This window comes from Lutra lutra, chromosome 16 (assembly GCF_902655055.1).
Source record: "Lutra lutra chromosome 16, mLutLut1.2, whole genome shotgun sequence".
Taxonomy (NCBI): Eukaryota; Metazoa; Chordata; class Mammalia; order Carnivora; family Mustelidae; genus Lutra; species Lutra lutra.
Genome location: NC_062293.1, coordinates 31,192,429 through 31,205,558, shown reverse-complemented (window position 1 = coordinate 31,205,558; position 13,130 = coordinate 31,192,429). Strand labels below are relative to the sequence as shown.

The following is a 13,130-nucleotide window of genomic DNA, read 5'->3' as shown; positions in this document are numbered from 1 at the left end:
AATCTTCCTCTGGTTGTTATTTCTTGGTCTAAGAAATCCTGCTGTCCATTCCACAGGGATCTTTCCAGATTCTCCTCTCCTTACTCTGACTTCTCTCTCTAGGGAACCCAAGCGTTTTTGTAGCTACATCATTCATATGTCAATAATTCTTAAGTTCATATTATAAGTCCAGTCTATTTCCTGAGCTCCAGACCCCATAATCCTTTTTTGTTGGGATGCCCTAAACTAACTTACTAACCATCTAAACTAACTAACTAACCAACCACCCAAGCTTGTTTCTCCTCTGGTGTAACTTTTTTTTGGTAAATGTCATGATATTCAGAGACATTCATGTCAGAAAACTTGGTATCCCTCTGTTACTAGTTTTGTAATTGATATCCCAGCTTCCAATACTATCCCACTGAGGTCTCTTCATACAACAGCCAGATTGGATTTTTTTTTTAAAGATTTTATTTATTTATTTGACAGGCAGAGATCACCAGTAGGCAGAGAGGCAGGCAGAGAGAGAGAGAGGAGGAAGCAGGCTCCCTGTGGCGCAGAGAACCCGACGCGGGGCTCGATCCCAGGACCCTGAGATCATGACCTGAGCTGAAGGCAGAGGCTTTAACCCTCTGAGCCACCCAGGTGCCCCCAGATTTGATTTTAAAGAATAATTCAGATCATATCAATCCTTGCTTAGAAGTTTCCAATAACTTTCCATCATAAGCAGAATAAAATCCAAACTACTTACCTTGGCCCTGCCTGATCTGGACCCTGCCTTCCTCTTTACCCTCTCTCTCACCACTAGCCCCTTTATTGGCTCTGCTCCAGTGACTTTGGCTTTCTTTTCATCCCTCACCCACTTCGGGGCCTATTGCTGTTTTATTGCCTGGAATATTCCAACTCCAGATCTTTGCATTACTGGCTCCTTTTTCTGTGGTTGGTTCAAATGTAACTGTCACAGATGGGTCTCTGCTGACCATCCTAGTGAATTCAGCATTCTCCCTGCTCATCTTGATTCCTGTTTTATGTTATACGTCAGGATTTTCACTATATGAAATTATCTTGTTTATGTTTTCATTGTTACTTTTTCTAGAATGTAAGCTCTAAGGAAGTGGCAACTTTGTTTTATCACTATATCCCTGTTACCTCAAGGAGTACCTGGAACACAGCGGATAGCCAATAATTTTATTTTTTTTTATTTTATTTTTTTTTTGTAATGAAAAGAGGAAAAGGCTGAACAATATCTTTGGATCCTGAGTTCAGCCAGACTGCTTATAGTTCCCTTAATTACAATACAGCTGCACATTCTGATTCCTTTGCCTATAATGCTCTCTTCTTTCCTCTGTTTTTGGCTCAACTCCTGCTTACCCTTTAGTACTTTGTCACTCTCTCTAGGAAGTTCTTGTTGATCTCACGAGTTTACAGTTAAACATCCAGAAGACTCCATTAGCACCCTATACACATCCTCATCATAGCACATATGCTATTACCATGAAATTTTGTCAATGTAATTGTCTCCCCCACTAGACTAGCTTATGGCAGGGATGGTATTCATATGCCCAGCTCAGTGGGAATCTACAAAAGTATACTTGAGAAATTCTACTCAAAGAATTCTTTAAAAAAAATATTTGGTAAATCCTAGAATACTTGAGTAATTATCTCTCAAGTTTTTTCATTTGCCAAGTTTTGGTCTTTAGACATTGAGTTTTTTAAAATATAGGAGCATATGTAAACTTACTTATAAATAAGGTTCATATCCCTACTACTGTTTTCTTTTTTTTTTTTTTTTAAGATTTTATGTATTTATTTGAGAGAGAGAACATGAGTGGGGGTGAAGTGGGGGGGGCAGGTGAAGGGCAGAGGTAGAGGGAGAAGCAGTCTAGCAAGCAGGGTGCCTGTCACGGGGCTCCAACCCAGGACCCCGAGATCATGACCTGAGCTAAAGGCAGACATTTCACTGACTGAGCCACCCAGATGCCCCCCCCACACTGAAGTTTTCTATAAGAGTAATAACATTAAAAATGATACCTACAATCTATTGTCCATTATATGCCATGCATCTCTGACATACACTGTCTTAACTACAAGTAACTTTTAAAGGTGTAGATATTATTAATTTTATTTTCTGTACATGGAAGCTGAGAGACTGAAATGTAGTAAGCTGTTCAAGCTTATAAGACTAGTAAAAGAAAGCTAGGATATGTTTTTTGCTTTTTTTTCTGTTTGGTTTTTTTTTTTTTTTTTACTCTTGGAAATAAACTGAGGGTTGTTGGAGGGGAGGTGGGTGTGGGGGTGGGCTAATTGGGTGAAGGACATTAAGGAGGGCAAGTGATATGATGAGACTGGGTGTTATATGCAGCTGATGAATTATTGAACATTACATCCGAAACTACTGATATACTACTATATGTTGGCTAACTGAATTTAAATAATAATAATACTAACAACAACAACAACAACAACAACAACAACAAATACTGTGATTTGAATCCAGGTCTCTGATTTCTTAGCCCAAGTTCTTTCTGCTACACCATGCTGCCCCCTATGGGACAAGCTCATATTTCAGAGCTGTTTATTAAAAATATTAATTATTATTGTAAAGCTTACAGAATTGGAGTTCTTAAAAGCTATAGAATCAAGGAAGATGCTTTGAATGCCATTAATTTAACTGACTAGAAAACAGCACTAGTCTCAACATGTCCTTGGCAAGAGCACTATATTGCCTTTGAGTAGTATGCTTTCTCTCTGTTTATAAGCCAGAGGTCCTTTGTAGAACTCTGTGTTAACTGAGCCATGGTTTTGTTCTTAGCATTTCCATGTAAACTCAAACTGAATTCCCAAGTGTAGAGGTGATGTGCTGGGCATCTCCACAGCTTGTCTGTAAGCTGTCTCCTTGTTGTGTCCATGATGAGGCCAACTTAGTTATTTAGCCTCAGGGTCAGGACGCTAGTTTATCCAATGTTTCTTGCTTTCCCAGTTTTCACCCCAGGACAGTGGTGCTATGTTGCGTGAGAAGTTTGCCCTGAATTCTTACCCAGGCTAGGATCTACACTCTGTCTCTTTCCTGACACTCTCTATTTACTAGAGGCTGGGCCGGTTCTCCCTCCTTACTTGGTTTTGGTCAGATTCCCTTGGCTGACTTGGCCTTCACTTGGTACTGCATTTCTGAAGCCCCATCATTGCTCTGTGTCCTTTTGTATCTTGGAAACTCAGGCTGGGACTGGACTAAAGCTTCTCCAATCCTAGATGGAGTTGATCTCAGGTTACTGCCTTAGTTTCCTGTCCCTCTGCTGCTCTGATTTTATTCCCTGGATGCTTTTAGACTCTCACCATTATGCAGCATTTCCTCCTGTTTGCTGGGACCAGGGCCTCAGCATAAAAGAGCCTCAGCAGTGGAGAAAGGACCAAGAATCTGGTGACTGAAATACAGATCTTTAGATCTTATTGCTTACCGGTCACTGCCTTTCTTCTGTGCATCTCTGGGGATGGGGATGGGGATGGAAGACAGTCTATATGTGATGATGTAGAGTTTATCTTCTTGAGGTTCTGCTCCTCTGAAGGGTCTAGCAGTTTTGTGATGGGCAAGCCACAGACTGGTTGTTTGTATCTTGCATACTGTAGAGCATCCATGATCCATCTCATTTCACGCCAAACTTCATCTATTTGCTTTGGAATGAAATGATAAAAAATTTTGTTTATCAAACAGGTATTAAAAATGGGTAAGTTTCCCTGAGAGTCCAAGATGATACATTTTGGTTTTGAGTAAAAAATTTTTAACATAGGCTTGCTAAGCCGGAAAATACCTCTTCTTATAATCTCTTGTGCCTTGCATATTATTTTAACCTGAGAGGCTATATCATGTAGTGCAAATAGTGGAAGACCTGAATTCCAGTTTGTACCCCCCCAACTTTTAGCTCTGTAATAATCTTTGGCAAGCCTCTTTGAGCCCCAGTCTGTGAATGTGGACAAAACCCTCCCTTTTTATACCTCACAGGACTGCTGTGATGACTGGGTGAAATGATGAATTTGACAGTGCTTTGTAAAGCTGCAGGGTACATTTCTCACACATATGGAGTGTTAATAATTTTCAGCATAAGATAAAATATTCCTCATTAGGATATTGGGAGTAACAGATAGGATAAAGTCTAGATCTCAGAATACTTGAAGAAAGAAATGTAACTTCAGTTCTATGTGAACTAGAAAAGCAAAGCATTACTAGAATATTTTGCTAAGTAGAGATTCTTGGACCTATTTAATAGAAAATAGATAACTTTATATATTAAAATTATTACTTTCTTACATAGAAAATAAGTGCTTCTAAAGTACAAAGTAGCTTAATAGCTTATTCCTAAGTAATTAAAATAACCTTACATTTTTGGCATACCTCATTCTATGTTGTTATCATTTTGGTTTCTGGGTTACCAAAGTGATTTTAGTTATAATATTCTCATTCTAAAGTACAGTAGTCATTTCTCTGAAGTGTATTAGTGTAAAAGTCACTCATATGTTTGTGTCTACCTCTGTGGATGACAGATAGTCTCCCAGATCTTAATAGATACTGGCCATAAACTTGCCGGTTTTTCTGACTCTCCAAGGAGGGGCTGTTAGTTACATTATATTTTTTTTCCATGGGACCCTGGAGCTTATGATAGGCTTTGCATCTGATTTCACTGAGTGCCTTTGGCAACCCGTTAACTTCTTTGGGACCATTTACTCAACTGTAAAAAGAGGAGGTTAGGCTAGGTAATGTCTAAGGTCCGTTTCAGTTTTGATACTTTATGATTTATTTTTGAAGAATATTTGGTAAGTTGGTGGCACTTAGCTTCCAGGTAAAAGGTGTCCACTGTATGAATACTGCAAAGTTAAGGTCTGATTATAGAAGTTTTAAAGATAAAGGACTTCCCAGTGTTCTATTTTGTTTTCAAAATATCTTCTTGGAGCCTTAATCTGTACTTAAATAAAGAATATTCACAAACCTGGTACTCCCTACAAACACAGAGTAAAGTCTGAAACTATGACAGTCTGCCATGTTCAGAGTGAACATTCAGGGCTGGTAATGAAAGCATCTAATTGAATTTTAGCCTTTTTTAGGCAGTGAGCTGGGCGGGATGTTCAGCAGTGGGCAGGTTTTGAGGATGCACTGAGTACTGGAGAGGAGAGATAAGAAGTTCAGGGGGTAAAGCGAGAGTGCAAATCCCAGAGGAGACTCAGGCAAATTTTCCAGATGGGGATTGTTGAGCTTTCAGCTGGCTTTTACTGGTCCTACTTCATGTGGCACTTTTGTCTCACAGTTATTTTAAAGGCACTACATGACTGTGGACAGCTTTTTAGGGTGCTTTCCAAGGACAGGGACTGTGCTTTTCTTTCTTTAGCTCTTGCCTGTGCCAAGAGTAGATACTGAATAATGATTGTTCAGTGAACAAACGAATGAATGGATGGATGGTTACCTAATTCTTTAGATCTCTACCCTTCAACAGAGTTATTATGAGTATTAGTGGAAGTAGCTGAGTGCACTGTATAAATGATACATTGTTATTAAGTTTTGTTGTTACAATGAAAGTCATGATTATTGTATGAGGCTGAGTGTGGCCTCCCCAAATATGTCCATGTCCTAATCACTGGAACTTGTGAATATTTTTTAAAAAATATTTTTATTTATTTGGTTATTTGAGAGAGAGTGAGAGCAAGAGAGCTCACAGAGGGAGAAGGAGAAACAGACTTGTCACCTAGCAGGGAGTACCCAAGATAGGGCTCGATCCCAGGACCCTGAGATCATGACTGGAGCTGCAGGTAGACATTTAACTGACTGAGCCACCTGGGTGCCCTGGAACTTGTGAACATTACTATATATGATAAAAGAGTAAATATTACCTTGCCTGGCAAAAGATGTAATTAAGTTAAGGATTTTGAGAAGGAAGTTTATCTTGGATTTTTTGGGTGCACCCTAATTCAATAACAAATGTCTCATAAAGACATTCTTATAAGACAGGCAGAGGGAGACTTGCAGACAGGAGAGAAGGAGGCAGTGTGACCACAGAGGCAAAGATTGAAGTGATGTGGCCACAAGTCAAGGAATGGCAACAGCCACCAAAAACTGGCAGAAGCAGAGAGCAGATTTTCCCTTGGAGCCTCCAGAGGGAGTATGGCCTGACCAGTACTTGATTTCAGATTGTCAGTCCCCAGAGCTGTGGAAAGAATACATTTCTTATTGTTTTAAGTCACCCAGTTTGTGGTGATTGGTTTCAGCAGCCCTATGAAACTAATACAAGTGTTAATAATAATCTACTTGTTCTCTTTGGGTAAGATTATTTCAGCATTACTGCTGAGGATGGATAGGGAGATTTAGTATACATTTTAAAATTATGTGTATAAACAATTTATATCTTATTTTTTCTCAGTGATGAAGTGAAGAAGTATTAGCTGATATAAGTTTAAAATATTTGTACAGGGAGGCCTATGGGCTGAGTTTAACAGACTTAGCTAAGTAGCCCTAAAAGAAGTACAATTTTCACCCATTTTACCTTATACTGTTGATCTAAAAATAACTGACAACATAATCCCCCTGATATTAAGGTCCAAATTCAGCTTCTAAAGACTTGCTGACACGTTTTTAAAAAAGAAAAGACCATGAACTCCGTAGGTCTGTTGGTTAAGAGTTCTGCATCCATTTCTCACCCTGCCTTTTAAAATTTTTGGTTTTCATCCCATAAATTACACCCTTTCTCTGTACTCAGGCAAGATAATATTTTTATTAAAATGTAAAGGTGATTGGTTTTCTAACAGCATAGTTACAAGGTGCTTGAGGGGATGATAGATTGGCTATATTTAATGAGCTGTGTTTCTATTACAGCTTAGGAGCATTTGAAGCATTACAGTATATAAATTATGGCCTAATTGCCCTTTAGGCTTTAGCAGCTCAAAATATGCCAAGCTCCAAGTCTCTACACTTTGATATTTCTGCTGTGTGTGCTGTCTATAAAACCTATATACCTTATCTATGATTTTCTTCACCTCCCCTAGTCCAGGCCCTCCCCTTTTCTGGCTGCACTCCTTGGCTTCTTTTCCTTGCTGTATTTACATAGACTCCCTTGCTCTTTACAATGTTTGGTTTGTGTAGTGACTTCAACACTGTCTTAGATCTGGAATCATACAAATGCTCTCACGGCTGGCGGTTGCCTCTGCAGGTTATGGTGTGTGGTGGGCTGAGCTGTGAATGCCAATGGGTGAGTGGCTCCAGCTGGTTTTCATTCTGAGTGAGAGAGGGATTGAGAAGCCCAACATAGATAAGAGGAGAAATGATATTGCATTATCTCTAGTCAGTGAAGTTATCCGTGTTGGATAGAGCAAAGCAATCCATTGAAGGCTGTGGCTACAGGGAGATGGTCAGGGTTTACCCAGCTAAGAAGTGATTTTTTTGAACCCTTTGGGAATTGGCTTTTATCCAAGTCTACATGTACCTGGCTGGCTGGAAGAAGAGTATGTAGAGGGGACTCTCAAGTTACCTGCTTTGGGAACTTTGAGGAATTGCTGGCCTGGCTTGCCTTTATCCATCCCACTTAATGGTGTGATGAAAGGGAAGAGAGAAAAAGGCAGTGGAGCCCTAGAGTAGGTGAAAAATAAGGGGCCACAGAGTAAAAATGGAGCCAGGAACTCCTGAAAGACTGAAGAAAGTCCACTTTCTCATTGGATGACCATACTGGATTCAGGGGAAGGCTTAAGTGGAATAAAGCAGAAATAGAACCTAAGGCATGGTTAGAGAGTGCTTCTCTAAATATATTTATGGATGTTAAAGACGTCATGAAATATTAGAGCCAACCAGTTCTTCAAAGTCATCTAGTCCAGCCCTTTCATTTTATATATGAGAAAATCGGGGCCCTGGAGATCAAATGAATTGTCCATTACTCCAAGGTCTGTCGGTAGAACTCAGGACTAAAAATGTATGCTAATTGATTTCTGGTCATTGTTTTTTTTCTGATGCTCCACTGCCCATTATATTGGATAGAAAAGGTAAGCCAGTCTTTCTTATTCTCTTGCCTCATTCTTCCCTTTCCCACCCCTTCCTCATATTAATGTTCCACTTTTACTGGAAATGAAATAAACGCCATAAATGTCTGGTTTTTTAAATACCGCATTTTCAGGTCAAGAGAGCAAGTAATTTCTTAAGAGGTTTATTTCTTTAGTCTGAGAGGTCATTTAAGGTATCTCATTTATGGAGTTGGATAAGTAGGATAAGATTTGTCTGCTCACCACTTTGCAATTATATTATAATACCTTTTTCCTGAGTACTAAGTAAATTCCAAATCTTGTATACCCATATTTCAGAGCATTTTTCCTCCTTATTAATAACTGAATAAATGAATATATAATTTACTTCATATTTACTATGTGCAGGTAGTGTGCTCAGTGCTTTATTGTTGTTGAATTCACAGTAACACTATAAGCTAATACACTTACCTTCCCTGTTTTACAGATTAGGAGGTTGGGATTCATTTTATTATTTTTTTTTTTTTTTAAGATTTTATTGATTTGTGGGAGGCACCTGGGTGGCTCAGTGGTTAAGCCTCTGCCTTCAGCTCAGGTCATGATCTCAGGGTCCTGGGATCGAGTCCCACATCGGGCTCTCTGCTCTGCATGGAGCCTGCTTCCTCCTCTCTCTCTCTCTGCTTGCCTCTCTGCCCACTTGTGATCTCTTTCTGTCAAATAAATAAAATCTTAAAAAAAAAAAAAAAGATTTTATTGATTTGTTAGAGGGAGAGAGAGAGCATGTACACAAGCAGGGGGAGCAGCAGGCAGAGGGAGAAGTAGGCTCCCTACTGAACAAGGAACCCAGTGTGGGCCTCCATCCCAGGATGCTGGGGTCATGACCTGAGCAGGTTCTTAACTGACTGAGCCACCCAGACGTACCAGGAGGTAGGGGTTTAGAGAAATTTATTTGCTCAAAGCTCAAAGCATTCCTTGCCTAGATGATTGTGATAGCTTCATATTTGATTTCACTGCTTTTGGTCTTCTCTTTAAATCCAGGAATGGTATGCAAATTATCTATGAACATAGCCAATGAGAATGTGTGCTTACTATAAACATCAGTATGGCTTTACCACTGCAATGGACTATCTCCCAGCTTGAATCTATGCTAAATAGCTATGAGAGGCTGTAACTTACTTTCTTTAAGACTTTGGCCAAGTCCCTGTTATCTACAGAATAAAGTACAAATTTCTTACCATAGCCTTTAATAAAGCCCTTGTGGTCTGATCTCATTGCTACTTTCATTCTTGCCTGCTTTCTTACTACCTTCACTCAATTTATGCCCCAAACAACTTTGACTACTCATCATTCCCCAAATACTGTTTTCCTGCTCTTTCTGCCTTATCTGTTTATACTTTTTCTTTGAATGCCCCCAGTCTGTTTCTCCCTACTGTATAGTCTAATTTATCCCTCTAGGCCAAGCTTGGATATCAGTTACATCCTCTGTGGCAACTTTTCTTACACCCACAAATATTAATAAAGTGTTACTTCTTTGTGTTGACACAATTTTTTTTTCTGGTACTCCTCTTTTGGCACCTAACTCATTTTATAAATAATATTTATACACATTTCTTGTCTATCCTGCTGGGTTTAAAACTCTTTGTGGTCAGGGACTGTATCTAATTCAACTTCGTATCTCTCTTGAAGTACCTGACATCTGGGTATTCAACAAATATTTACCAAATTGAACTGACTATATATCCTAGATATCTATCATAGGCTATTGCTGGTATACTCATTTTGTGAGTTGGGTAATATTAGGCAGAAAGATCATAAGATTTGTCCAAGGGACTTACGGGCAATTTTAGATGAGATCCAAATTGTCTTGAGGACTAGTCAGTGCCCCTGTCACAAGAACTTGAGGTGTCATCTTAAGGCTTTTCTAGACAAGACCATAGATAGGGAACACCTTTTCCAGCCCCTGTAGCCACACATTAGAGTGTCAGTCAGCTCTGCCAGAAAGGGGTCTAAAGCATGAGGTCCAACTGGATTTGGGTTAATATAATTCTGGGATATTAAGTTAATTGATACAATTTTTCTTTCTGTTAGAATTATCAATGGACTAATGGGTAATAATGATAATCTGATTACTAGTTCTAGCAGTGATTTTTCTCTCCAAATGGGAAGCCACTACTACCTACCATAGTAATGGATGCAGGTCTTAGTAATGCTGTGATTTATATGTAGTTTTTTTCTTAAGCCTTTGTTTAAAAACTCACTTCTTCCTGAACTCCAAATTTTAACCAAATCAAGAGGCTACTTGCATGCTGTGGTCTTTAAATAAACCCAGATTGCTGTTCTTTTTTATGCTTGTTTCTCATCCCCTCCACTCTACCCCTTCTTCCTTCATTCTGCCTCAGAAGAAACAAACTATTACCTGCATGAAATCTAAAACTTGCTGGTGTCTTTGTTTGGCAGCTGCAACCTCGCTGTCTGAGATCGCTTCCCTCAGGGACTGTTGGGTATTCAGAGAATCCAGCTCCACCACAGCAGAAAGGCGGCAATACAGACTAATAAATTTCTCCCTGTAGCTGCAAAAATGAACTGAAAAATGGACAAGCAAAATAAAACATGTTAAGATCTGGTATCAAAATAGAGAAATTCATACCTCAGAGAAAACAAGTTGAATGAAAACATGATTTATTAATCCTATCAGTGGAAAATATTAAGCCATAAATAAATTATAAATGTGCTCTTTAGGGGCCAGTTGTCTGGCTTCTGTCAGACAGTATTCCCTTTTAAGGTTTACCAAGTCCTGGTAAAGGTATGGGGAAGTTGGCTTGGCTCAAGCTACAGATTATGTTCTGCTCCTAAAGTTAAGGCCATATATATATATATACACACACACACACATACATACATACATACATATATACATACATACATACACACACACATACACATACATACATATATATATACACATACACACACATACATACATATACTGACATACACACACATACATACACACACACACACACATATATATATATATATATATATATTCTGAGAAAATAAGTTTGCTTATCACTTTAAAGAAGAAAAAAGTCAAGTAGCAATCTTGAAACCTAATTTTGATTTCCATGTCTGATTTCTACTGTGTATCTTACATGCTTCTTTTCAAAACCAGAAATCCCAGAAGATACAAAACACACTTTTCTTGGGGTGTCTTTTGTCTGGCTGGAAAACTTCCTTTAGGGCCTGGTAGGATGGGTTTTGATTCTTGTCCCTGCTCCTCAGCTGCTCTGGAAGGATGATGGAGCTGGTACCTCAACAGACCATTTTTGTCTTTGGCAGACTTGGCCTTCATCTTTCAAAAGATAATGGGCCAGCGGCCAGAGGGAACAGTCTGATAACCTTCATCTCCATCACGGAGGAGGGAGAGAGGAGTGTGGGACTCAGGCTCATGTGGGTACCCTGAGGTGGATCAGATGTTCTGTACTTCTCGGACTCTGATCACATACTAAAACAACAGACTGCAGCGGGATGAGGAAAGCATCCTCAGTCAGACTAGTGCAGGACCAGTCTCTTCCTAGCCATTGTTGAATTTTCAGACTCACTTTCTAAGAACCTCATTTACTCTATGTGTCTAACTGTATCACTGTGTTTCATGCTTTGGAAACAGTCTATTAGAACTCCACAAATCTGTGGAAACATTTTTATTCTGGCTTCTTTAGTGAGGACTTCTAGGAAGAATATCTAATTACTGCCCTCGGGCGTCTTTGCTTTTGATTCCTGAGACCCAAAAGTGGCCATTTAGGAAAACGAAAATCACAGTGCCTCATAATGGGGTATCTTGTTATCTCTACACCTCAGTGAGAAAGCCCTACTTCTCTGCCTATTGAGAGATTTCTGGGCACCCTCCAAGTCCCATCTTACCACTGCCTACTTCCTTGCTTGGTTTTTTCCTAAGATGAATCTCTGGTGTGGGTACAAGTAACCTGCCCTGTTGGTGTTTCCATATGGAAATGGAAGAGAAGAATGGGGTGAGGGCTTCTGTGGTTCATCCTTATTTCAGCTGTGCACCATTTCAGGGTGCTTCTCAATTCTAGAATTGATTTTTCTCTGTGGTGTCAAGTCCATCCTTCCCACTTCCTCTTCTCTAGCACTTCTTTGCCTGACACACAGAAGAACTGATTTCATATGGCCTTTCAGTAAACAACAAACTATTGAGCTCTTCCTAAACCATCTGCTTTGCATGCTATTTCCCTGCTTAAAGACCTGCACTGAGCTCTTTCTTGACTTCAGGACAAAGTCAAACCTTTTACCACCAGAAGGAAAGTGTCTTGTGATCTAGAATTTGAATAAATCTTCAATCATATCCTCCATCATGCAACTACCCTTCACCCTCCACTCAAATTAATTCTAAGCATTGGTCAGGCTGAACTTACTACAAGTCCTGTTACACTTCCATGCTTTTACACGTGCCTTTTTTCTGGTCCTCAAACACCTGTCTCTACCAGTATCTTTAGGTCACACCAGTGTCTTCAGGTCAGCTTCTTCTGATCCTTGAAGATTGAGCTTAAGTGCCTTCTCAGTAAATCTTCACTGACACCTCTTCCTCTATAGGCAGAGGTAGTTTCTCTCTCTTTTGTGCTACTAGAGCACTTGTTTCTAAATGTATCAAGACAGTTACCCACTTTATTAGAATTATGTGTTTACTTGATTGCCTTGGTATTAGGCTGTGATTTCTCTGCAGGTAAGAACCATGTCTCCTATTTTTATTTCCTCAAAACCTGAAACATATATAGCTTTTCAGTTAATGTTTATTGACCAAATGAACAAAAAAATGCATGGCCTGGTCTGAAGAGGGCAGACCCTTCCTCCTCCAAAGTCTCCTCTTTCCCTCCATCCTCTTTTCTCTCTGTGCTCTTGATTTTCCTGTTTTGAAAAGTGTATTTCAGGTCTATGATATTTACTGGCAGCTATACAGGAAAGAGACCATTATTTTGTAGCTTACTCTTGACCCTTGTAACTCCCTGAATGTGTCTTTATGCCTTTCAAGGAGGGATTATATCCTGTTAGCACTTGACAGATGTCCTCTCTTGGCTGAAGAGTGAGGAGAGTGAAGTGTCTCACATTCTGCCTTTCCAAACCAAGTTGGGGGGAAAAAAAAAAAAGAA

General features: G+C 39.5%; 1 protein-coding gene and 1 long non-coding RNA gene across 2 annotated transcripts in view; one reads left to right on the top strand and one right to left on the bottom strand.

Annotated features, from left to right (window-relative positions):
* ANKFN1 (ankyrin repeat and fibronectin type III domain containing 1) overlaps positions 1-13,130 on the bottom strand; it is a 518,608-nt gene that overhangs the window by 13,293 nt on the left and 492,185 nt on the right. Inside the window, exons 20-21 of the mRNA XM_047708413.1 lie at positions 10,382-10,548; positions 3,435-3,648 (exon numbers count right to left, since the gene is read on the bottom strand). Of these exons, the coding sequence (XP_047564369.1) occupies positions 3,435-3,648; positions 10,382-10,548 (381 nt within the window). The remainder of the gene's footprint in view (positions 1-3,434; positions 3,649-10,381; positions 10,549-13,130) is intronic.
* Positions 1-13,130, top strand: part of LOC125087770 (uncharacterized) — a 59,276-nt gene that overhangs the window by 11,363 nt on the left and 34,783 nt on the right. The window lies entirely within an intron of this gene.